The following is a 24,439-nucleotide window of genomic DNA, read 5'->3' as shown; positions in this document are numbered from 1 at the left end:
TGAAAGCAAAATAGGGACAGAACAAATACTAATTAATTGTCAAAATCATTTTTAATTTAACTTTTCACACAAATTATGCTTCAAATATAATGTTTTATTTATTTAAATGACAAAAAGCAAAATAGAGCCAATTTCCATAGTGCTCTTAGATTTGGACCCCATTGTCATGGTATTGAATAATTACCATATGCATATATATATATCATGCATTCACATGTGTCCAAAAACATGGTATTTCTGTTATTCTTGTCAACAAAAAAAAACCCCCACTAGTACTACTGTAATACTTTTCCAAGTGTGTGTGCGAGTAAGTAGTTTCAAGAAGAGTGTAGTTTCAGTATATTAACCCTAATGATATCACTCACCCTCAAGTTGTTCCAAACCATATGAGTTTCTTTCTTCTGTTGAACACAAAGATACTTTTTTAAAATGTTGGTAATGAAACAGTTGACAGTAGCAATTGACTTCCATAGTAGGAAAAAAAAAATACTATGGAAGTCGATGGCTACTGTCAACTGCCTGGTTACCAACATTATTGAAAATATCCTCATTTGTGTTCAACAGAAGAAAGAAACTCATACAGGTTTGGAACAACCATTTTTGGGTGAACTATCCCTTTAAGGTTGTGCAATTATTCAGAACAAGTGGACTTTCTGAACTATTTACATTCTGGACAGCCACAGTTTTTTAGTTTTAGTCAATATTTCTGTCAATAATTTAAGGCTACTTGCATACCCAACATTCCTGTTGTTACAAAATGTTTAAAAGAAATTGACAGGGAGGCACATCCGTTTTCTGCTGCAACATCTTAATGGAACTCTTTGCATGTAACAATTCACATTCTGTGAGCAGCAAACAAGAACATTTGATCTTCTAGCTGAGATATCTGAATTAATTCATTTTTATCCATATTTAAATTTATTATTAAGAGCTTATTCTTTGTACTGCTTATGTTATGTGACTGTATGTGATTCAGACAAATTCACAACCGATGAATATAGTCAGATTTAATAAAAGTAAAAGTATGTGGCTGGATAAATCCTCTGCTTTTCGTACTGAAGCACCTCCTTCTCCTGTCCTGTAAACACAGATATCTGCACCCCCAACAGTGTAGGCCTAAATGTGAACCTGTTGAACCAGGTTTGCTGATAGTACAATCCAAACAGCATATCTTTGCATCACGATTAAGCACACTTACAACTGACATTTCTTAAAGGGATCATTCACTCAAAAAAAAAAAGGAAGATTCTGTCCTTATTTACTCACTCATGTTGTTATAAGTGAGTGTATGCTCTCTCTTTTTCTTCCGTGAAATAAAAATGGGAAAATTTTAAAATGGCCACTCTTTTCCATGCAATTACGATTAATGAAGACTGTTGTAAAAAGCAGCACCATAAAATACCATAAAAGTGGTCAACTTCCATTTCAACCCTTTTGAAGTCATGTGATGGATTTTTGTGGGAAACAAACTGGAATATGGAATAATTCTTCCCTCTAGTGATCTGTTCACTTCGACTTGTACACTCGGATGTACGTCATTGCTTACATTGCACGAGTGCCCACTACTGGTGGAACCCTTGCAATGTGTTTAAATGGAACACCCTAAGCCCTTGATCACTGGGTAAATTAAGGGGAATTCCAAACTGTGTTTTTGCACCCTTGAAGGGCACTTTGGGAGCGGACGCCATTTGTAGGGGTGTTCCAAATGAATCCAAATGAACAACTGAATCCCTTCGAAGGGCCCTTCCACGGGTCTATTAGCAAAGGAACATGCAATGGTCACTTCAAGGAAGTAATTTAATCGTGTATGGTCATGTTTTGCCCTTCGGAGTGAGTAGGGCATAGGGATGCTCACTTCCGATTGGAATTTTCCCTTAGTGCGAGCACTGCAAGTTGCTGCTGTGACGTCACAATCCTGTTGCATTGTCGTCTATGGATCTGCCTCAAGTAAGTACTCGCTCCCTCTGTCAAAATCAAGGGGTCGGGGGTCTGTCCAAATAAAATTCTCTCGCCCACTAAGTCGAACGCACTTCAAAATGGTGGCAGGGATTCTCCGGAGGGGAAGTGCTTAGGGAAGTATGACTGCGTCCTAAATCACATAGGCCTACTGTATTGTACTTATTTTGAATAAGTAATTTCTTCACAGACACTGAAAAAGTATGTTCTATATAGTACGAATGTTTGTAGTATGAATGTAATCTGGATGCACTACATTCGCCATGTTGTCATTATCATGTGACCTAGTCAGTTGCATTGCTTTACTGCCATTCATGGTTCATAAATCCCATAAAACTCACGTGGCCTCATAAAGTGTCCATCATATGCACATTTCAGAAACTCGCTGGAAGTAGTAGGTCATCCGGGCACTTTTTGTCTACTCTTTTATGAGTAGGCCTACTGTGAATTTGGAAATACCTCTTTTGTCACATACTCTTTTTTGCCTATATAGTAGTCTAAAAGTGAAGTTAAACACAGCCCAGATGTTACTGCAAGAGGAGGCGAAGTTATTTGGATTAAAGATTATGAGGGCACATGAATAAAAAAATTGTTTTATATGGATAAATCATTTATAATAAATACTGCAATATTTTTAAATTGTCAATTTTGATTTACTCTCATGGATGTATCAAAGAAAGCTGAATCTGTGAATGGTGAAGCTTGACAGCTGCAGGCCTTACATATTAACTTTCATTATATTAAAAAGAATAGCCAGGAAATTCTTCAAAAATGTAATTTATTTTTAAGTGAACAATTCCTTCAAGAACACCCTAACCTTCTATAGTCCTCTTTTTTTTCCCTTTCCCCCCACCCCCCCCTTTTTTTTTACTTCATCCAAGTGGACTCCATTACCCAACATGCTGTGCTGTCATTGCACCGCCCTTGCTGGGTCGCCCCGTGGCTCGCGTGACGTCAGTGTTGCGCAGATTCGGTTTGAACCGAAAGCGGAGTGTGACCTTCCCGGGCGGCGGAGACCGGCAGGAGACCGAGCGAGCGGACCCATGTCAGCACTCCCGTCCACAACCCTCGCCACAGAGATGAACAACAATAACTTAGCTGGAGATGAAATCGGGTAAGACTCGGTGTGTTATATGACAGTGTTTGGATGTAACGTACCCGTCCGTTTCCAGCGGAGAGAGATGCGCAGCGGGCCGCCGGAGGACAGCAGATAGCAGGGAACCAGCCCGCCGGGTTCCGCACTCACACTGGTGCACCAGTAAACTCCTTACATTTGAGGAGCACGGCGACAACGACTCGTTCTCGGTTAATTTAGCTGATAAAATGCTTGGTTATCGAAGCAAAGAGAAAGATTGACAGAAAATGATCAGCTGTCAAAGCTGAAGCTGTCAAACTGGATGCTTGCATCACTCTCTTTTTATGCTGTAAGTTTCTTATAAACGAACTGCAGTATTATAGCCCTCTTTTTGTAGTTTAAGTTTTAAAAATACAAACTGTAGGTTTATACCACGCTCTTTCATAAGTTTATAATCAAACTGGAGGCTCGTATGTTGTTTTGTTATCCTGTAAGTTTATAATCACAAACTGGAGGTTTGTAAAACTCCCTTTTTATATAAAATCATATTGAAGACTGGCATAATGTAAGCTTTTTAATAATCATATTGAAGGATTTGATGCTGTAAGACTTCTAATTGGAGCAGAAGAGGAAATCTTAATGCACAGTGTTCTCCAGTGACCCAGCCTGCAGCAGTTTACATTAGCCAGGTGGATTTGTTAACCAGCTCATGTCTGACTCTGAGATGGTTTCGGAGCAGCTCAGGATAATTTGAATGCATTTTGATAATGACCCGTTAAACCGCACAGATCAGTCAGATCAGGCTTTCAGTGCCAAGGGCAAACGTGTTTTCCCTCCTTCACCTTGACTCATGTTCCTTTCTGAATGATCACAAATGCATTGTGATGTTCCCTCATCTTTGTGTTGCAGGAAGCTGTTTGTGGGTGGATTGGATTGGAGCACCACCCAGGGTGAGTGGAACTGTCGTATTAACCACCATATAGTTTTATACAGTAACATTGGTTGCTATGTAGGGGCTCTTAAATAATGCAAGTGGCAGCTGCAAGGCTCTATCACACAGTGTGTGTTTCATTAAAAGCACAGTCTTGTTTTGCACTGCTGGGTATATTATGCACGCTATAAAATTCTGCATATACTTTAATATGTGCTCGGCATGTTCGGGGCGTAGAAACCAGGTTGTCACTCAGGGCTAAGCTTGCCTTTTCAGTATGTGGGTGCAAGTGAGACAGCCTGGGTTAGACGCAAGCTCCAGAAATCCGATAAAGCCCGTATCAAGTAGCATGCGTAAAATGCAATGAGGAAATCAATGGAAAATTATCTAATAATGTACATGGAGTATATAATAATTTCATCATATATTTCAATGCCTTGTCTGCTGTACTTGTCACTCCTGTCACATGATGCTTTTCTTGCTTGGAAATATAATTGTGACGTCCTGAATTTTGACCTTTGGGCTAGGGCTGCTCGATTATGACAAAAATCATAATCACATTTATTTTGTTCAATATTGAAATCACGATTATTTAACACTATTATTGCTGGGCCAATGCCATATGATCAAAGTCTTATTTCATGATATGAGTAGTTTTCGATATCAGTAAAATGACACAATTTTCAATAGGCTACTTAAGCAAAAATTAATACTAAGTTAACTAATGTAGCTAAGTAAAAGGTCCTCAAAACAGAAGACAAGTAAACAGTTTCTTTGTTCTTATTATATTGCAGACTAATTACAAATTAAAATGGAAAATACAAATAAAATAAACCGTGCTTTGAGTTTTTCAGGAAGATGGACAAACAGTGGTGTTCACACAAGTAATAGCCTACAACAGAAACTGAATAAAGTAATCAAATTTAAAATAACACTGCTGGATACATTAAATATAGACTAATCCTTATTGAAGCTACACAAGTTATTCATTCAAGAGCTGTGAGTCATTTTATCTTTGTCTTGTTGTTTGATTAACATCAGCGACACAGACTATAGCAGTAATATTGGCCTGCTGTCACTTTAAGACCGATTCACTTGAGACATAATGGACTGTGTTTATGAGGATACTTAGAAAAACGGCATTTTGACATTTTTTGAGTGTAGCCTTTTAGGCGCACATCCGAATCCCACAGTACACTCTGCTTATGCGTGTTCAGTTTCTTTCATGGCTTTCATGCACTTTTAATGAAACCGTTTAATACCAAGCACGTCCCGCAGTTTAACAGCAGTAGACTGCGTTTTACAACACTCTTATTCGGCTGATTTGGATGTTAAGGTTGGCTTAGTGGGAACGAAAGCGCACTGATGTGGCAGCGGCACAATAATTGTTTCAATAATCAGCCCTACTTTGGGCCATCTACTTGCACTGGACTGAAAGCTGAATAAGATTTATGAAGATTATGTGCTGAAGCGTTTTCAAGAATACATTACTCGCATACACATTACAGATGTGTGTAGAAATATATTCAAGAAATCAAAAAGAAAACCTTCAATATATGGAATCCATCTGGTTTGGCTCACCTCTGCCGTTTAACAGATGAACCAAAGTTTGATCATTGGACATAAGGATAGGAAAGGGTTTTTCCTCTCTTTTTACAGTTAAGTCTTTTTTTTTGCTATCCTAACTATACAAACCTGCAGTTCTGCCACCAGTTCAGAACTACTGATCTAAATGTATTAAAATGCACCTTTTCGCTCATTCCTTTCTGTGTTTTTTTAGAGACTTTGCGAAACTACTTTTCTCAGTATGGAGAGGTTGTGGATTGCGTCATCATGAAAGACAAAAGCACAAATCAGTCCAGGGGCTTCGGCTTTGTGAAGTTTAAAGACCCCAACTGCGTACGGACTGTCCTGGACACTAAACCTCATAACCTGGATGGAAGAAATGTGAGGAGAATGACTGATAATTCTATTTTGCCCAATCATGATGATAACTGCATCACATATAAATGCTCATTTAAAGACATCTGCATCTTGTGACCCCAAAGTCAAAAACCTCTGCTCTAGTGGCATGCTAGTTTGAATTATTATTATTTTTATTTTTTTACTGAATAAGCGTTATCTGTTTATTCTCGCAGATCGACCCAAAGCCTTGTACGCCTAGAGGTATGCAGCCCGAGAAGACTCGAGCAAAAGACGGCTGGGTAAGAACTGTAATGTAAAGCCACATTAAATGTGTTTTTTAAATCCAAGTTTGTTCATTAGAGTCTGAAAACTAGAGTTTATTTACTTAATTTGTATTCATTGTTGAGATTCAGTCCAGTCCTTGCCTGACTCAAAAAAAAAGTTAAAATATTCTCTTTTTGTGTGTGTGTGTTTTAGAAAGGAGGCAAAAGCGACAGCAATAAATCTAAGAAGATATTTGTGGGTGGAATTCCTCATAATTGCGGTGAAGCTGAACTCAGGGATTATTTCAACAGATTTGGAGTGGTGAGATGGACACAGATACAGAAATGTACCATTTTTCTTTAATCAGACTGTGACTCGCATTATTAATAACTAGATAAATTGATTTTCATTAAAATGTTGCAATACTGTCATACGATGCACAAGTGAGCATATACAGTGGCGTCTAAAAGGTCACATGGTCATGAACTTGCTTATTTGATTAGTGGCGTAAAAATATGGTATATCAAGGTTTAAATTTGATTTTGAATTCATGATTTTCAAAATTTGTACACACCTATTTGTTGTGAAAAATAAATTAAATTGTATTAAATTAATATGAATTATGAATGTTTTAAATGTAAATTTTAAATACAAATTTTATTTTAAATATTTTAAATTAAAAAAATGTATGAAAGTTTTACTGTATGTAATATGTTTTATATATGATGCATTTTTTCATCGCTGTTTCGTCCTTCACTGGTTCTGTTCTCCCTTTTGAAGGTCACAGAGGTGGTAATGATCTATGACGCAGAGAAACAGAGGCCTCGAGGTAAACCACACATTCATATTCGCTCCCATTCAGTCTCTCTCTCACCTCATGCGCAAGACAAACTATTCCTACCCAAAGAGAAGAGAACATCACGCAGGCCATCCATCCCTCTCATGTGTGCGATGCTTGGTTTGGTGTGTCTCAACTCTTGCATGGTGGCAAGGCAAATCAGAAGCATCCACATGACACGCAAACATTTGCATCAAACATGTGCAGTCAGTTCAGCTTCTTGCACATCTGCTTGTCTTAAAGGAATAGTTCATCCAAAAATGTATTCAGACTCAGCTCTGCAAAGATATTTAAAAAAAAAATCCATTTTGTGTTCCATGGGAAAGTAAATAACAGGACAGTGAGTAATCATTTTAAGTTTTGTGCGAACTACCACTTTAAACATTTTAATTGGAATGCATAATGGCTGTCATCTCTCAGATATGATTCTCACTGTTTTATTATAATTTAAAACGGACTGTGGCCATGACCCGGTCTAGCTAAAGAACTAGTGAAACCAAGCCATCAGTATAAAAAGAACAAGCTTTTTCATTTTAAAAGTGTGATTTTTACATCCACTTAAACCATGTCCTTCCATGTCTTCCAGAAAATAGTTTGCTCTGCTTTTACTGTTTAAACTTAAAATGCTTTTCACCTTTCACTCTCGTTGGGTATGGATGGAATAGTTTGTCATGTGAACATTTGTAGTTGACCTAATGAATTTCCAATCACTGAAATTAATTTCTATTAACCTTTAGACATTTAAGTAAGTTTTTTTTATGAACATTTACATTTGATTGATCTACGAAATGAGTGTTTATTGCAATGTAGTACATTTAAGTAAGCCCCTTTCTATCTTTCTTTTTATGTCCCTGTTTTCCTTGTCAAGTGTTTGAATGCATTAACGTTTTTCCTGAGATATGTCTGTTCTTTCTTGTAGGATACAGTACAGATAGTGGCACCACACAGATTAAGGCCTGGTGTGAAACACACTCATGCCTGTTTCTCTGGTGTAAACACTGTTAATGCTTCAGTTTGCGCGCAGCTAAAGGCAGTGGCTTATCCTCAGACAGTTCACACATTGCTTTCTTTTCACTGATACTGCATAAAAACACTTCCTATTGAGAGACTCAGTGTGTGTACAGTGTGGCAGATGTTCTCTGTTTGCGTTTCGCTCTTCTTAATAGCATAATTACACACTGTCTAGCTGTTAAAGGCAGAAAGACAGGTTTGTGTTCTCAGTAGCTTTATGGATGCACTCCACAATGTTCTTGACTGCAATAGCGATAGGCCAAGATGGTCGACTTATCCAGCAACCATCAATTACTAGTTTTTGGGCATCAGTGCAAATGGGAATGGGAAATAAATTCTGAGATGCATCTTCACAGAGAGGGTTTTAGAGTGCTGTGCATTAGCGTGCAGTACTTTCAGCAATGCACAAAACACTCTTCGTGAAGTTTTGTCTCTAAATTTATCCTACTTAAAGCACCGATTATCGAAGTATCGCTTGTGCAAATTCACCTCCTTTAAGAATAAATTCAGCTCAGATGCTGTTTTTCAGCATCTTTTGCTATGAGTGTTACATTTTTAAGATGCTGTGTCAAATTAAAAATAGTTTTAACTTTTAAAAACACAAGAATTTGTCCTGTGTGAACAGCCCCTAATCGGGGCCCTAGCAAGATCTTCTAAACAATCCAACGACTAGTCAATTTTGATAGTCTGTAACAGGCAAGAGCGCATTGGATTTCCTTGTAAAAGCCTCTATCACTGGCAACTTTCTTCTTTAATGAAACCAGGCCTGATGATGAAGGGCAGGTTGGGTATATTTAGTCCTCATTTAGACGGATGGTTCTGCTCCAAATAGTGTACGAATTCTCAGATCTCTTCAGTCTCAAAGGACGTGCAATCAGAATCAGGTTAGATCCCAAAGTGGAGATTCTGGCAGCCCAGTTCTGCCACAGTTATCTGATCTGACAGAAACTAGTTCACACTGGTGGATCTGGCGCAGCTAAACTCAGCTGCTGCTGGAGGATTGTGCTCTGTCTTAGTGCGTAAGTGACCTTGGAATCGCGCTCCGACTCGGCGGCCCACTTTGATTGTTTTGCCTGCGTGACCTCTGCACGCGTGGGTGCACGCAGTTGCTTCTTTTTTACTGTCCCCGAGCCTCTGAGTAGATCTCTGAAACTGAGTATTAACTGGGCTTACACCACACGAGAAACGGGGCTGCATTAAATGTTTCACAAATATCCTTATATCCTTGTGGTGCTTTTGTTGCAATGTTACAATCTATGTTCTCTTGGTTTGCCCAAAGTACTGTGGCATTTTGGGAAGCTTCGAGAAAACCAGTAAAAAACCTGTAGTTGTAATGATCATTCTTGTTATGCATTGATAATTGTGGTTGCTGCTCGCATTTGTTGTGTAAGATTGGGGTGGTGATGAAAGTGAGGTTCGGATGAAACTTAAAAGGCAGAGATATATATATATATTTTTTATATATGTATATGTATAAAAATCAAGCCCAACACTTGACAAAGATCTGTCGTCAGTATCGTTGAGGTTGCATAAGACCTGGCTTCAGTTATCGAATGCCTTCTACTGCTGTTAATCATTAAATATGTCCAGGGTTAAAGTATTGAAGGGAACAGAATAATACATAACACTTCTGTCCTTTTGGCCTCCACCTGTGATCTTTCCTGGTGACTCGGGCCGTGATGTCATCCGAACCTTAGGTACCCCCCACCCCATCCCTCTTATGTTCTTCTAGCTGTTCTGTCCCAACACCCTGCTGCTCTGTTGACTTTTGGTCGTTGGCTAGGTTTTGGATTTATTACTTTCGAGGCCGAACAATCAGTGGACCAGGCTGTCAACATGCATTTTCACGACATCATGGGCAAAAAAGTGTGTAGTTGTAGTTTTATTTTCCCCTACAACAGAAACTAAAGCTTGGGCGACCAAACATGCACAAATTAAAAGTTATAGAATTGACATTTAACGCCAAAGGGAGTTGTTTTTTCTAACATGATGGGTTCTTTATCTCCCAAACTGGGGAAAGTTTGCAAAAGTGTTACATTCTCTGTCCATGTTAGTCGCCCAAGGTTTGGTTCATTTGGACCTCTCCTTTAGGTGCTGTAATGCTGTATAGAAGTGACAAACTTAGGGTTTGTACCCTAAATGTACCATATTAAAGTATTAAAATAAATTAAATTAACTTATTAGTATACTTTACTATTATAATTGAATTATAAAGGACCAATATATATAAATGCTAAGGGAACTTTATAGCATTGTGTTATATCAGCACTCACCTAAAGAACTGGTTAGTTTCTTTTTTTTTCTTTTACTTTTACTTTTTCTTTTATTCAGGTTAATACTGTCAGGTCACTTACTATTTGAGTTCTATATTATCTCAGAAGGCAAAGAGAAATCTCAATTAAGTGACCTCAATGTTTGAATCTCCATACTGTGTCTGTTAATCTACTCCAAATGGGCTTTGGGCGGGTAGAAAATGTCTCTGTAGTGTAAGATTGTTGTCTGATACCTAGGTGTATTAGTCTGTTTCGAGGGATAGCGCAAGACCGAACAAGTCGCATGACGTGTTATCTCACCTCACCAGCTCGACTTAGTAAAATATCACTCCCAGCATGGTCGCTTTAAGGAAGTTGATCTGCGTTCTGAAAATAAAACAACTAGCATTTTTCACATATTTTGACTAATAGTCTCATGTATTCAGAGAGAATCACGTGGGTCTGTCTTGTACTTTCTGCGTTTGGTCTCCCGGGGCATTTCCTTGCTCTGTCATGACTGCACTGTGCTGATTTAAAGTGAAAAACCACTTCCAGCAAGTTTGTTCAAGACTCCAGAATAGCTCCGTAGTTTCTGTCCTACATTGAGTTGGTTCTCGCCTGCTTACGCTCTCCTTGACTTGGGTCTGTGTTCATGAAGGAATCAGGTGCTACAGTACCTGGGCTATTGTTCTTCACATGACATTATTTCATTGGGGGTTTAAGGGGGGTGGGGCTATATGTTATAAAATTAGAAACTGGAGCATATCAAACTGTGTACCAAATCCCAGCTCTACTGTTGGACGTGAAGACTTGCGCGAGACCTCCCATCACTCTGAGCGGTGATGCCCGCGGGAATGGGGGGGGGCATGTTGCCGATTCGAGGATTGCAGACCACTCGCTCAAACTGATACCTAATTAGGTCGACAGTGAGAGAGGAGGAGAGAGACGAAAAGAGAGTCGTTACATTTATGCTGCTTTCCAACGGAAAAATATCGTCTCTCGCTCTTGATGCAAGGTGACCCCAATAACTCACCCCCTTTAGAGTCTCAAGTCTATTTCTGGATTTCCACTTTAACTGGAATGAAACTTCCCTCTGTGTGTTTGTCTATTTTTTTAATTTAGTGGCAGGTAATAGAATGTCACTGACTTAATTGGCTAATTATATAATTAGTGGTAATTGCTGAGGCAAGCATCTGAAAAGCAAATCTGAAATCCTCTATTCTACTTAACTCATATAGTTCGTGCTAAATATATGAATGATAGCTCAAATAGTTTTTTTGCGATTGGATTTAAGATTTTCACCTGCCAGATTATAAATTTATATTAAAGTCGGAATGAAATAAAAATTTGCCCTTATCTCTTTTCCAAATGCATCTTATTGATCTTACTATGGACAATTTATCCATGCATTTTTCAGTTTGTAATATTTTTTTTATTTTTCGATTTAAATTTTATTTTATTTTTATCACAATATCATAACTCAACCTTCAGGAGAAACAACAGACTTCTCTTTGGTGACATATGCTTACACCATCCAATCAATCAGCCCACTACCGTATAACAGTGAAAACACAGCTAACCAGAAAATTCTGTCAGTGCGGAGAAAGAGTTAAAGGAGAGTCACAAGACATATCTAGAAACGAGAATATTGTATGGTCTTATAGGGTGGGCTCTTTTGACTTGGGCCATTAAGAAACAACTTAGACGTGCGCTAAAAACCACAAAGAAAATATTACCAACCGCCTAACCACTCACGTCAACCTACAGTAGCATCATAAGCAAGGGTAAATACCCTCTAATTTTCTTCAGAAAATGTAAAAATCTATTCATTTTAATTTCATATTTGACACAGTATGAAGATTCCTCTCTGGTTAGACTTTTGTCTCTCCATTTTTAATATTTGCATGTTAAGTATTTGGTACAATTAGATTATCATACATTTAAACATCACTGACCCTTAAATTTCTATTGTCGTATCTAAACTGAGATTCTTAAGCATTAGCCAGGGGGAGGTAAGTCTTCATTTTCTATCAGCAGTTTATAACTATTTAACAGAGCTGAGATATAAGAAATGTACAGGGACGGTGTTTCTGAGGTACGTCTGTGGTCATGAAAAATAAATATTGTCACATTTAAGCAGAAGTCATCTGCCGGATATGACCCATAGAGTTTTAGTGGACATTTAAAGACCTAAATGTCCCTTTCATACCCAAGTACCTCAGAAACATTGGTTAAAAAGTTATCAAATAGAAGAGAGTATATTCCATCTGGACTACGGTCATGTATTTGGCCTAAGTAAGCGTATCTTTTCTGAGATGAGGGCTAAAGTTTCTGATAGGTGAGAGGGGGAAGTAGGCAGTATGTTAATTCTCCTCTTGCTAGTTACGACCTCTTGTCCTTTGTGCAGGTTGAAGTGAAGAAGGCGGAGCCACGAGACAGCAAAGTTCCAGCCCCCGGTCAGCTGGGAGCCAATCAGTGGGGGCCCCGAGCCATCTTAAGCGCAGCCAATGGCTGGGCAGCACAACCGGCTCCGAGCTGGCAGCAGAGCTACGGGCCTCAGGGTGAGTGACACGATGGGCCAGAACGCAGCAGGGTCGTAACACGTCCCAACCTGAAAAATGATACTAAGAGCCTACTGGTGTCAGTCATGCTTTGCTTTAGGTCAGCTTGCGCTGTTTGCACCATCTGGCTAAACCACACTGGGTTTGTCCACTGTGCAGGAGGGAATGTTTTCATGTAGATCTCGCCCAAAATAAACCTGCTCTGCCTGGCTTGAATCCAGACATGCAACACTTTAATTGAACACATTCTGGTTTCACTCACATTTTTCTGTATGATTCAGATACAGATTTGAATTTGAAAGTAGTTTCATGGTCTGGTGGATGTAAATTAAAATGTGTTTTTTGTTCCAGGTGTTTGGGTGACTACAGGACAACCTATTGGTATGTTCTGTTTTATTAGTACAGTTTGATTTGGTTATATTAGTTAATTAATGAGAATTCAGTGATTTTTTTTACTGTATATGTATCACTAATAGGCCTATTCACATCAACTCCAATTATATTATATTATATTATATTATATTATATTATATTATATTATATTATATTATATTATACAGACTTGTTTGGGCTCAGTAAGACATATAAATAAATATAATAAAAATAAATCAAAATTCTAATCTAAATTCAGAGCTTAAAGGTATAGCGGAGGATCTTTCCAAATTTTAGATAAGACCCTCTCCACTTTTTGAAAAGTTTGATTGATTCACCAGAATGATTGACAATTAGGAGGACCAATAGTTTAGACTACCCACCAGGAAGTAAAACATCCTCCGCTATACCTTTAATTTTCAGCATCATTACTCCAGTCTTCAGAATATGCGGATTTGGTGCTCAAGAAACATTTATTGTTATTATTATCAACTTTTAAAACAGTTGGCTGCTTAATATTTTTTATGAAAACCGTGATACATTTTTTTCCAGGATTTTTTAATGAATAGAAAAGTTTAAAAGAACAAGATTTGACAAGAATTTATATATTTTGTAACATTACAAATGGTTTCAATATTAACATATACATTTTTCAAAAAAAATCTTACCTACCCCAAACTTTTGAACAGTACTAGTCTATTCATATATGGTAACACTTTACAATAAGGTCTCATTTGTTAACATTAGTTAGTGTATTAACTAACATGAACTAACAATGAGCAATACATTTGTTACAGTATTTGTTTTTGTTAATGTTCATTAGTAAAAATACAGTCACTCATTGTTTGTTTGTGTTACTTCACAGTGCATTGACTAATGTTAACAAATACAACTTTTGATTTTAATAATGTATTAGTACATTTTTTAATTAACATTAACAAAGATTAATAAATGCTGTAGAAGTGCAGTTCATTATTAGTTCATGTTAACTAATGTAGTTAACTAATGAAACCTTATTTAAAAGTGTTACCATATATATATATATATATATATATATACAGTATGTATATTCACATACATTATATATATATATTGATATGTATGTGTATTTAATAGATTTATAATTATGATTCTCTAAACTTTTTTCAGCAAATTATAATAGATTGGTTTTTTGTGTGCATAGATGGTGTGGAAAATAGTTATATAATAGAATAAATATTTTATACTTGCATGTCGTTCAATTGGACTTGTTGTAAATAGGACTTAACTTGAGTATATTTAGACATTTTGAGTGAAATGTGTCTTTGTTTCAGGTGGGTATGGACCTCCTTTATCTGCTGGCCGTGGGGCACCCGCACAACCTCCTTCTCCATTTAATGCATTTCTAGTTGCAGCAGCACCTACAGGGGGATTCGGGGCACCTCAGGGATACCCCCAACAGGGCTTTAGTGCACAACCTCAGTTTGGTAGGTGAAAGATCTACATTTTTACCGATACCAGTATCTACCGCGCTCATTTAGTTGTACTCGGTCACAAGGTAAAACGAGGCATGTATTACTAAAGTTAACTTAACATGAACTGTTACGTGATTTATGTATAATGAGTGGTTCCCTACATTATTACAGGACGTTTGCAGGTCAGTAAGTTTCATAAACGCAAACATCCGAAGCGTGCGCCCAGAAAACCACATCTAGACAGTGCGCAAATTAAATGGCATTCTCTTTCACGTTTTGCGCTTGAACGGACGAATTCACACGAAATTATGTAAATTTTACATAATTTTACATATACGCCTGTCTTGGCGAGTATCCTGGTAAACATAATCAGTTATATCTTAATGAATATAAACAAAGAAAACTTATGTACGATATATTGGATCCGTGCATTCGGTTTTAAAGGGACAGTAGCCTAATAAACCTGCTGCTGTACTTTTTACTGTTAATCAAACTGCAAAAGATAAAGTAATATCTGCTTTTGACTGAATAACATTTGTAACTTTATAAAGATGAATCTATATTTAATTTATACAATGATGAATATGCAGTATTATTTCACATTTGATTACTGTATTCAAATTATGTACCTGAAAACTACTGTTAGGCCGACCTTGAAAACACAAAAACAGCTGTTTATTTCATTTAGCCTTTTTTGTTCTATTGTATTTATTTGTGCTATTTGTAATTTGATTATTTGTTATTATTTTATTTCTGACTGCTTGTCTTTAATAATGTTTTAAATTTGCATTAATTAGGCTAGTAGTTTTTGCTGTAGAATCAAAATAGGAATAGATAATTGTGATCTATCACTAGACTAAATCTTCACTCAGGGCGACTAAATAATGTCTATCATTAGCCATTGGCTAATAAATTCTTAGATTTTACTCGCCAGTGTGTGTGTGTTATGGCTAAGTATAAGTTTAGCATAGATATATTTTCACTTACTGAATACTCTGACTCAGCGCTTGCAGTCGCTTTGCTGAGAGCTTTTAGTGTTTCTCTCACACACGCAAAGAGAGAGAGAGAGAGAGAGAGAGCTTGAGAGTCTTACATACCTCGCAGAATCGACGCACTACATGTAAACGATATTCTTTGTTGTATTTTACTGTCAAAATAAAGGAGTTCATTTGAAATTATTCAGCTTATAAGAATATGCATGATATATGCCGGTTATCTCATTGGCTGGTGCTCATCTATTACCGTCCCTGTATTGATTTCAGCGAATTAGTTCGAGCGAACGCAGACAACGTGATTAATATTCATGAACCCAGCAGCTCATCAATCCTTAGTGCGTTATATATTGTTATTAGTAGTATTATCTTTTAAATAATAATGATTATTATCTTTTTTTTTTCAGAAACACTGAATGATCAACAATATCTTAAGCACCACCACCAGTCCTAAGTTCAGTTAAAATGACAAATATGCATTCATACATGGTTACCAAGTTTTAGTTCTAATTACTAAAGTCCTATCATTAAATAGTGCTTGGTTCTCATAATATCATAATATAATGCTTGATTGACTGATGTTAAGAGTGTGCTTTCAGATATTTAAAAAGTTGTGCAATTTTACAAAGTGGACACACAAAGTGGTGGAATTTTATATATATAGCCTATGTATTAAAATAAAAAAAAATGCAATAAAATGGTATTTCAGTCTGGCGTGTAAACTAAAAAATGTTAGCCAACTAGCCAATGGCTTGGTTGGTATCGGACTCATTCTGGAAAAAGTGGTAATGGTGCATCCCTAGTTTCAAGACTCGTTCACGCCAAGAATGATAACTATAAAGATAATGGTAAAGATACAGTTCTAAAAATAAAAGAGTAGCAGAGTCCACACCACAACTAAAATGATAATGGCACTGAAAAACAATATAGTTTGTTGGAACTACTTTCAGAACGATTTTTTTCCAGCTGACAAACGATAAAAACATGGACAGCCAATCAGAATCCATTCTGCTTTAAAGAGCTCGAGCATTTAACACAGCAGAAGACAAAACTGCAACACGTGCTTAGAATAAACAATGATGTCGTCTGCTGGTGTCGCTAATATAGTTATCTTTATAGTTATCATTCTTGGTGTGAACAGGCCTTTAGGATTGTCGGACATTGATGAGACCCGATGGCTCTGGTTGATCATTAAATACCGCAGTAATTTTAGCCCCAAATGAAAATTTCTTGTATAAAATATAAATATGCAATATGAATGGGAGATTAAAAGAACTGAAACAAGATTGTAATGATCCCTGCATTACTTTTCTTATGTCTTTATCATCATAGGATATACCTTTGGAACACCTCAAGGTGACCAGTTTGTAGCACAGGGAATGCCTCCCCCTCCCTCCACGCCGGGCGCAGGGCCTTTAGGTTTTGCCCCGGCTACGACTCCCTCTCAGGACCTGAGCAAAGCCGCCCCAGCACAGCCAGACTTCTCCTACAGCCAGTATGGTAAGAGCGCACTGAAACGCAGCAACAAACCACTGCAGATGTGCTGTAGCTGGGGTTCTGTTCACACGTCTGAACGGGCATGATGACATCACATACACACGCTTCCACACAGACCCTCAGTCTATTTACCCTCAATCAAGACCTTTAGATTTAGATTTTTGGTCTGTGGAGGTTTATCCAGTGGTGTGTGTGAATTAGATCATCCTGTACTGCAATGCTGCTTTTGACCAGATGACGCTTCATATAACACAGACGAGGGGCTTCATCTGTAGATGTTGCAGCGTTGGATGGTGGGGGTGGCGATAGGATGAAGTAAAGTTGCAGTTCATGTGAGATATTTTTTGGGGGGTAGATTTAACTTTAGACATATTGACCAAGTATAAGAGACACACAGAATGTCTCTTGGTGCAGGTGCCGACACAGTACATACAACATCTAGAGCATCCATTAGACTATAGAAAATAGAACTGACTCTACAGAAATAGTCATGGACCCCTATTCTTTAGAAATGGCCAGAGCTAAAAGCATCTGGAGGTCAGTGAGATGTGGGACACGGTACATTTAGTGGTGCTTGCTAAGGCAGCTATTACTACAACAACAAACCTCTTACCCTAAGTATTACATTTTGGCACATAATTCATCCTGTACCATTTGTGCTACAAACCTGAATGATGCCTTCAATCATGCAGCATGTTGAGGACAGGTGTGCTATTACTTTTCCAAGCTATTAGACTTATCTATAAATAAAACCTATACTTGCACTTAAAGGAATTGTTCACCAATTTTTTTTGATTTTTTCATCATTTACTCCCCCTCATTTCGTTCCAAAGAACCCAAAAGAAGATATTCTGAAGAACAGTTCTGGTGACATGGACTTCTATTGTATAAAAATATCTTCTTTTATGTTCCACACATTTGGAGCGACATGAGGGTTAGTAACTGATGGCAGAACTTTCTTTTTGGGTTGTATAGATCCATATACACAAAAAACCCTCCCTAGAAAACTCAATAACAACTAGTGCTGCCCCACACTAAAGATATTTCTAGTCGACTAGTAGTTATTCATTTAAAGGGTTAGTTCACCCAAAAATGAAAATATTTACTCACCTTCAAGCCATCCTAGGTGTATATGACTTTCTTATTTCAGCCAAACACAATCGAGTTATATAAAAAAATATCCTGGCTCTTCCAAGCTTTATAATGGTACCTGAGATTTTGAAGCCCAAAAAAGTGCATCCATCCATCATAAAAGTCCGTCTCCAGGGGGTTAATAAAGGCCATCTGAAGGGAAGCGATGCGGTTTTGTAAGAAAAATATCCATATTTATAACTTTATAAACTATAATCACTGGCATCCATAACAGTCTTACGCGAATCGAGTTCTGACAGAAGAGTGACATGTGACTCGATGCCTTACTGGAATGTGGAAGTGGAATGTGTCTTTAGAGAAATGTTAAATGTCATGCAGTAAGGACTGAACTAAACTTCCACTCTAGCCCGACATAATAACCACATGGACTAGCCGTGCTGTCCGTTACAGACTGTGGGACTTCTCCACTTCCTGTGGAGTTTCATTTCTGCGACCAACCGACCAATTAAAATTTTATCGCTAAAGCCTCTTTTCGACTACTAACGTTTGGTCGACTATAAGGGGCAGCTCTACTAGCAACCACTCAGAAAAACTTAGCAACCACATAGCAATGTCCTAGCAACCACTCAGAACACCTTAGCAACCACTAAGAACACCCTAGCAACGGCATTGCAACTCGCTAACAGCCACTGTCATCTTTGCATCCACATCCTAGCAACCACCCAGAACACTGCATACCTTAGCAACCTCCAAGAACACCCTAGCAACTGCATTGCAATGCTTACAGGCTCTCTCATGTTTGCAACCGCACAGCAGAACGGTTGCCACTCAAAGGTCTTACCAACCCCCATACCAATGTCCTAGCAAAGACCCTAAACAACTTAGCAGCTGCAAACTTTGCAACCACCAAGAACACTCTAGCAACTGCAAGCAACTTGCTAACAACTAGAGATTAGAGATGCACCAATTGTGGTTTTCTTGGCCGATTCCGATTTTCTATTTTTTTGTAAGTGTGCCGATAGCTGATACCTGCTGATAGCGATTCTTTCAAAGAACTATAATTGACTGCATTTACAAACAAAAATCTACTTTTCTTCAATGCAAAATTTTATTTTCATAAAAAAACTAAGAACAAATAAGCAAATTTCAAACAACAGCACAAATAAATGCAATAGAATATTGAGAGATATGAAATAAACATGTCTTTAAGTTTTTCCAGGTGGGTATACAGTAGTATTCAGGTAATAAATACTACAGAAATTAAGGTAATCAAATGTAAAATAACAATGGATAGTAGGAGCAATATATCGTTGTTCTTCTCCGTGTGATATGATAATCGATATAGTGGCGCCAAATATCGATATTTTAATTAATAAAATAAGGTGCTCTAAATAGATTTCCCTGTGCCCAGCGTCGCTACTTCATGGCTTCTCGAGGTGTTGCTCAACACATGAATGAGGGAAACGTGAACATGAGTTAACTAGCCCAAAAAAAATAGGTTTTTAATGGGATGGCGGTTAAACAATCGGTCGTTAGCTGATAGGGAAAATAATTGCTTTTATCGGCTGATACCGATTATTGGCCAATACATCTGTGCATCCCTACTAACAAACACTCTTGTCTTTAAAACCACATAACATCCTAGCAACCAGCCAGATAACCTTACAAACCACATAGCAAAGTCCTAGCAACCACCCAGGTCACTTTACCAACTAGAACACCTTAGCTATCAAAGACTTATGCAACCACCCCAGATCACTCTAACAACTGCATACTTTACATACTTAACTGTCTAGTATTGTGTACAAATATTTGCTTCACAAAATATACAAGTTTAGTTATAATGGGATGCTCATATTGATATCAATCTGAGAGGTAAAGATGCGGCTGTATTCCATAATCAGTACTGAAAATGTCAGGTAATGATTTGAAAGAGCGTTATGCCTGAACGATCAAGAGAAGGAAGTCTTTAAACCCAAATTAGTCCATTTCGATGGTTGATCTTAGCATAGCAGTTTTCTTTGCATCTCTGGGGTTGACGTACATTAGAGTGCTATTAGCGTGAAGGTCAGGCTGTCTGTGTGGGTTGTATGTATGTATGGCTGGTGTTACGAGACGGTCTCATCAGCCGCTTTGTCACGCCTCTGCTTCGCTTCCATTCATCAGCAGCTCGATGGCCAAGCAGCCTGATACACATGCTCATTTAGAGACAGCACAGGGCCGATCCATCCACATGTTCTGTTCATGAGCCCTGAGAGCAGGAGAGGGCAGCGTTCTCCTGGGTAGGAGCTGTAAGGTAGTAGTTAAGTCAGACTCTGTCAACCTGGTCTCCTCATCTCCCTGCTAGGCTTGGGTAACTATCCTCAGGACCCTTCTGCCTACGGACCAACGCGTCCTTCTCACACTTATGTACAGGAAGAGCAGGGATATAGCGCAGGTAGGTGAGCAACTGCATCCTACTATCACTCAAAACCAATAGAACAAGCATCAACAGCCTGTGGACCCATAAGGCTTCAGTTCTGTTTCTCATGCATCCCATGTACAATATGCATATGCTGTATGCGTATTCTACATCTGTTTGAGGCATCTCTTCGGTTTTCCATGGGATATACTAAAGTACAGCTACATGTCATTCAGGGGGCCTCAAAAGACGCACGTTTAATGAAATAAACTCCATTTTCGTGTTTTCTTTTGATCTGAATCTCCCGTGAAGCGTCTCTAGGCAACATTGTAACTCGTTTGGCTTGTAGCTGGAGTTTACTATATGAAAAAAACAGACGGCTTGCTTCAGATGTTCTTTTTTCAGTCACTGCATTGCTTTGCTGCTAAAAGGATGATCTAATGGTGTCTCTACTGGGTTTTCTGTGGATTTTGTGCCCCTCATGCAGCGTGTGACAGTCACAGCTGAACAAATCTGTTCGGATTCGGCGAATTCTTTGACTCTTAAAAAGAATCCATTTCTCTTCATTTGTGCTCATGTAGTCTAATGTTTCACTTTCATCTAGAGACTTTCGAATAAACTCTTTCCAAAATGCATTACTGCCTGGGTATTTCTGTTATAATTTTTTTCTTCCAGAATGCTTTAAATGTGTTTTCATGACCACCATACCTTTATTTTTTAGATATTTTCTGTTCAGTTATTTGTTTCTGTTGTAAATAAATCTAAGATAGTTTGTCCACGTACACACTGCAAAGTTGCTGCTTTTAAAAGTGAATTCACTTCATTATGAGTCTGTGTGTTTAAGAATTGACGTTGTGATAACCACAGCAACAACAAACATGGATGCCAAGTTCAATCTGCTCAATCTGCCCATGTTCAACCAAAGTAATATTAGCAAGTAATATTAGCAAGAAGTAAAACTACATGGAAATAATTAGTAAAACACAGTTGATTAGAATCTTTCAGGAGTGAGTTTGGTTGTAGATTTAGACAATTCAGTTGTCTTTGTGGACAAAACGGGATTGAGTACTCATAAACCCAAAGTGTACTTCTGTTTTAACCCGAACCGTTAGCGTATGCGTACAGCAGAACCCTTTAAAGTTTACTCCATTTGGCAGAAATTGGCACTCCACTCCAGAAGTAATGACCGATAAGAGTTGTGGGTTTCTGTTAACCCTTCGCTCAAGCGCTCGTTATCAGGTGTCTATTGTTGTTGGGGCACAGTTTATGGGAGTGGGGGAATTATTGGAATAATTATACATTATGCATTTTGAGCTTTTATGAGAAGCGTTAAGGTCCTGTCCAAAACATGCAACTAGAACCAGTTATCTGCGCTACTTTGCAGTGATGCGGAAATCATTGTACACTGTGCGTTCCTTCACTAGTGTGCTCTAAAAGTTTGATATGATTTGTGAGAGATGCTCCTATCACGACACTGATCATAAAATGTGCAACTTATTTTAATTCTATTAAGAATTTATTACTTTAAAGTACTACGTAGAAAGTCAAATGTCTTAAACAGCCACATAATCTAAAAAGACCTCGCTCCAACATAAATTGGAAGGCTTTTTAAACTACTTTATTGTAGTAGCAGTTACTATGAGAGATTTTGACTCATAAATAGTGTGAAATGGGAATAGTGTTTTCATATATAAAAAATTCGACAAACTAATTAGCGCAAAAAAAGTGCAAGGTGCTTGTGTGAGTTGAGCGATTTGAAAATCTTTGACCCTGTTTACACCTGGTATTAAGATGCGTTTTGGTCGATTGGATCACAAATAGACGAGGGAGACTCATACCCGTTTACACATTCGACCACATGAGCGTCTACACTGTGTAAGCAATCCGGGCGAATGCGTTTTCAACTACCTCTGGAAGTGGTATCTTAATACCAGGTGTAAACAGGGCCTTTGCCCGTACAAAATGCGCATACTTTGCTGATGATGAAACTTACATCACAGACACTGTACATGTCCCTTAGCGTACATATGAAAACAAAGTATACTTTGGGCTTAAGAGTAGTGACGACTGAAGTGTGTACGTGGCCTTTGTCTTGAGAAGTCAAAAATGGAACTAATGCAAACTGATGAGGGGTTACGAGAGATGCCCAGAAAGCCTAGTCGCATGTTCTCGTACTTTTGTAGTTACTGGTGTTTAATATCACTTTCCATGTTTTCATGTCTGTTGAGACAGGTTATGGGCAGGACCTGAGTGCTTTTGGTCATAGCTTTGCAGACCCCAGCCAGCAAACTGCCTCATACGCTGCAGCCCCCTCCGCACCGTCAGGAGCTCCAGCGGCAGCCAGCAGCTTCGCTCGAGGCCAGAACCATAATGTCCAGGGCTTCCACCCCTACCGGCGCTGAGCTGCTCCCCACCCACCCAATGCAATACTCATCGTCAGGGATATGGACGTTTTGAGCACAAGCTGAGCTGGATTTTTGGGATTGTCTTTCTGAACATTGCAGAGTAAAATAAAAGGTTTTATTGTGTGTAAATTGTGAACAGGGGCTCTACTCCGATAACCGGAGACTACAGTACTCTTCTATATTTTGTAGTCGGACTGAACTACTGAAGTATTTAGCAATAGTTTTGGACTGTCTGGTCAAACATCAGCACAGAACAGACGTACCAGACGTCGGCGACAGGGTCTCCCAATTATTCAGCTTTAATTATATTAGTGGGGAAATGTTTTTATTTTCAATTTTGTGAATTTTGTTTACTCTTTTACCGTTTTATTTAAGTTTGAAATAGATTACAAATGTGTATTATACATCTAAACTGTGCAATTTTTTAAAGAATTTTGTACTAATATATGTGCGCTTTTCTTGTTTTTTTATTTAAGGACGTAGACTTCCCTCAGGTGGCTGTTAGTGCACTTTTGCACTTATGCAAAAAAGAAAAAAAAAACACAAAAATGAGAGTTTATTTGAAATAAATGATTTAAAGAAACATTGTTGTGCAAATTCATTGAGGTAACAGTTGAATTGCTTTAGAAATTCACTTACTAATGAACTCATTAAATAATTAAAGTCCCTGTAAAGGCAATTCTAAAAAAAAATTCTAAACACATTAGAAATGTTAGAAATGTATTGCTAAAACATATTACAAAGACTGAACTGTGAAGTACTGAATTGTGGAGTTAGACCGTTAAACAGTTTTTCAAGAGTGTGACAAACTCAGAACACATACTTAATTTTGACTTTACAGGGACTTGAAGTATTCTGTTATAGGAGTGTACACTGTTTAATATGTCATCATCCTAATATTATATTGCAGTAAATATATTTCAGTTCACATATAACTTGTACATGAAATTCAACATCAAGATTCCTTTGAAGTTTATATGAATGTACAGTATATAAGAAAGTGTAAGTCACGTGTGTATTTCACCTTTTTAATCACTATTTTAGATCCACTTGGTGTGACATTAATTATTAGAAGTACAAATATTTTTTGAGCCGCAATATAAGGTCATAAAAGTTGAATGCATGATAACTATGTCTTTATACGAAAACAACCTACTTAATCTGACTTCTTCACCACGGACAATTTAAACAACTTCCAGTTGTTCAAAATAATAACTACAGTATCTCGAGGTAATTCCCTGAATGCTTACAATACAATACAATACTTCCCTGAAGTAAGGTGACGGCGTCACGTAAAGAAGCTACTGTCACTACCTCAATCACACTTGAGCTGTTTCTTTTGTTGTCTTTTGAGCGTAGGATCTGTTTCTCAGCTGCTCAGCATACAGTATCCCTGACACGACTCCCAAGTTGCTCTTTGCAGAAATGAAGTT

At 37.9% G+C, this 24,439-nt stretch overlaps 1 protein-coding gene and 1 long non-coding RNA gene across 7 annotated transcripts; one reads left to right on the top strand and one right to left on the bottom strand.

Moving 5' to 3' along the window:
* Window positions 1–2,910: 2,910 nt before the first annotated feature.
* On the top strand, window positions 2,911–23,589 carry dazap1 (DAZ associated protein 1). 6 transcript variants are annotated; one of them, XM_082155195.1, is made up of 13 exons: window positions 2,911–3,070; window positions 3,941–3,981; window positions 5,743–5,909; window positions 6,101–6,166; window positions 6,345–6,452; window positions 6,912–6,960; window positions 9,713–9,846; window positions 12,640–12,793; window positions 13,145–13,174; window positions 14,479–14,631; window positions 16,944–17,111; window positions 20,548–20,637; window positions 22,834–23,589. In XM_082155195.1, exons 1-13 carry the CDS (start codon window positions 3,000–3,002, stop codon window positions 23,001–23,003), a joined length of 1,401 nt encoding a protein of 466 aa, XP_082011321.1. In that variant the 5' UTR covers window positions 2,911–2,999; the 3' UTR covers window positions 23,004–23,589. The 6 variants fall into 6 exon arrangements, with proteins under 6 accessions (XP_082011321.1, XP_082011324.1, XP_082011322.1 ...); XM_082155198.1 differs by having other exon boundaries at window positions 22,830–23,000; XM_082155196.1 differs by having other exon boundaries at window positions 2,912–3,070; window positions 9,764–9,846.
* LOC309487515 lies at window positions 13,290–14,189 on the bottom strand. Its single transcript, XR_014201870.1, has 2 exons — window positions 13,562–14,189; window positions 13,290–13,426 (listed from the first exon to the last, which is right to left on the bottom strand). It is a non-coding gene; the product is annotated as an uncharacterized lncRNA (long non-coding RNA).
* Window positions 23,590–24,439: the final 850 nt, after the last annotated feature.

The sequence above is a fragment of the Leuciscus leuciscus genome (genome assembly GCF_965113295.1).
Source record: "Leuciscus leuciscus genome assembly, chromosome: 23".
NCBI lineage: Eukaryota > Metazoa > Chordata > Actinopteri > Cypriniformes > Leuciscidae > Leuciscus > Leuciscus leuciscus.
The sequence above is the reverse complement of the archived record's forward strand: the minus strand, read 5'-3'. Positions and strand labels throughout refer to the sequence as shown.

Coding starts and splice junctions, on each gene's coding strand:
- dazap1 (XM_082155195.1), top strand. CDS start 3,000: ATGTCAGCACTCCCGTCCACAACCCTCGCCACAGAGATGAACAACAAT. Junction 5,910..6,100: donor ATAACCTGGATGGAAGAAAT/GTGAGGAGAATG, acceptor TTATTCTCGCAG/ATCGACCCAAAGCCTTGTAC. Junction 12,794..13,144: donor GCAGAGCTACGGGCCTCAGG/GTGAGTGACACG, acceptor TTTTTGTTCCAG/GTGTTTGGGTGACTACAGGA.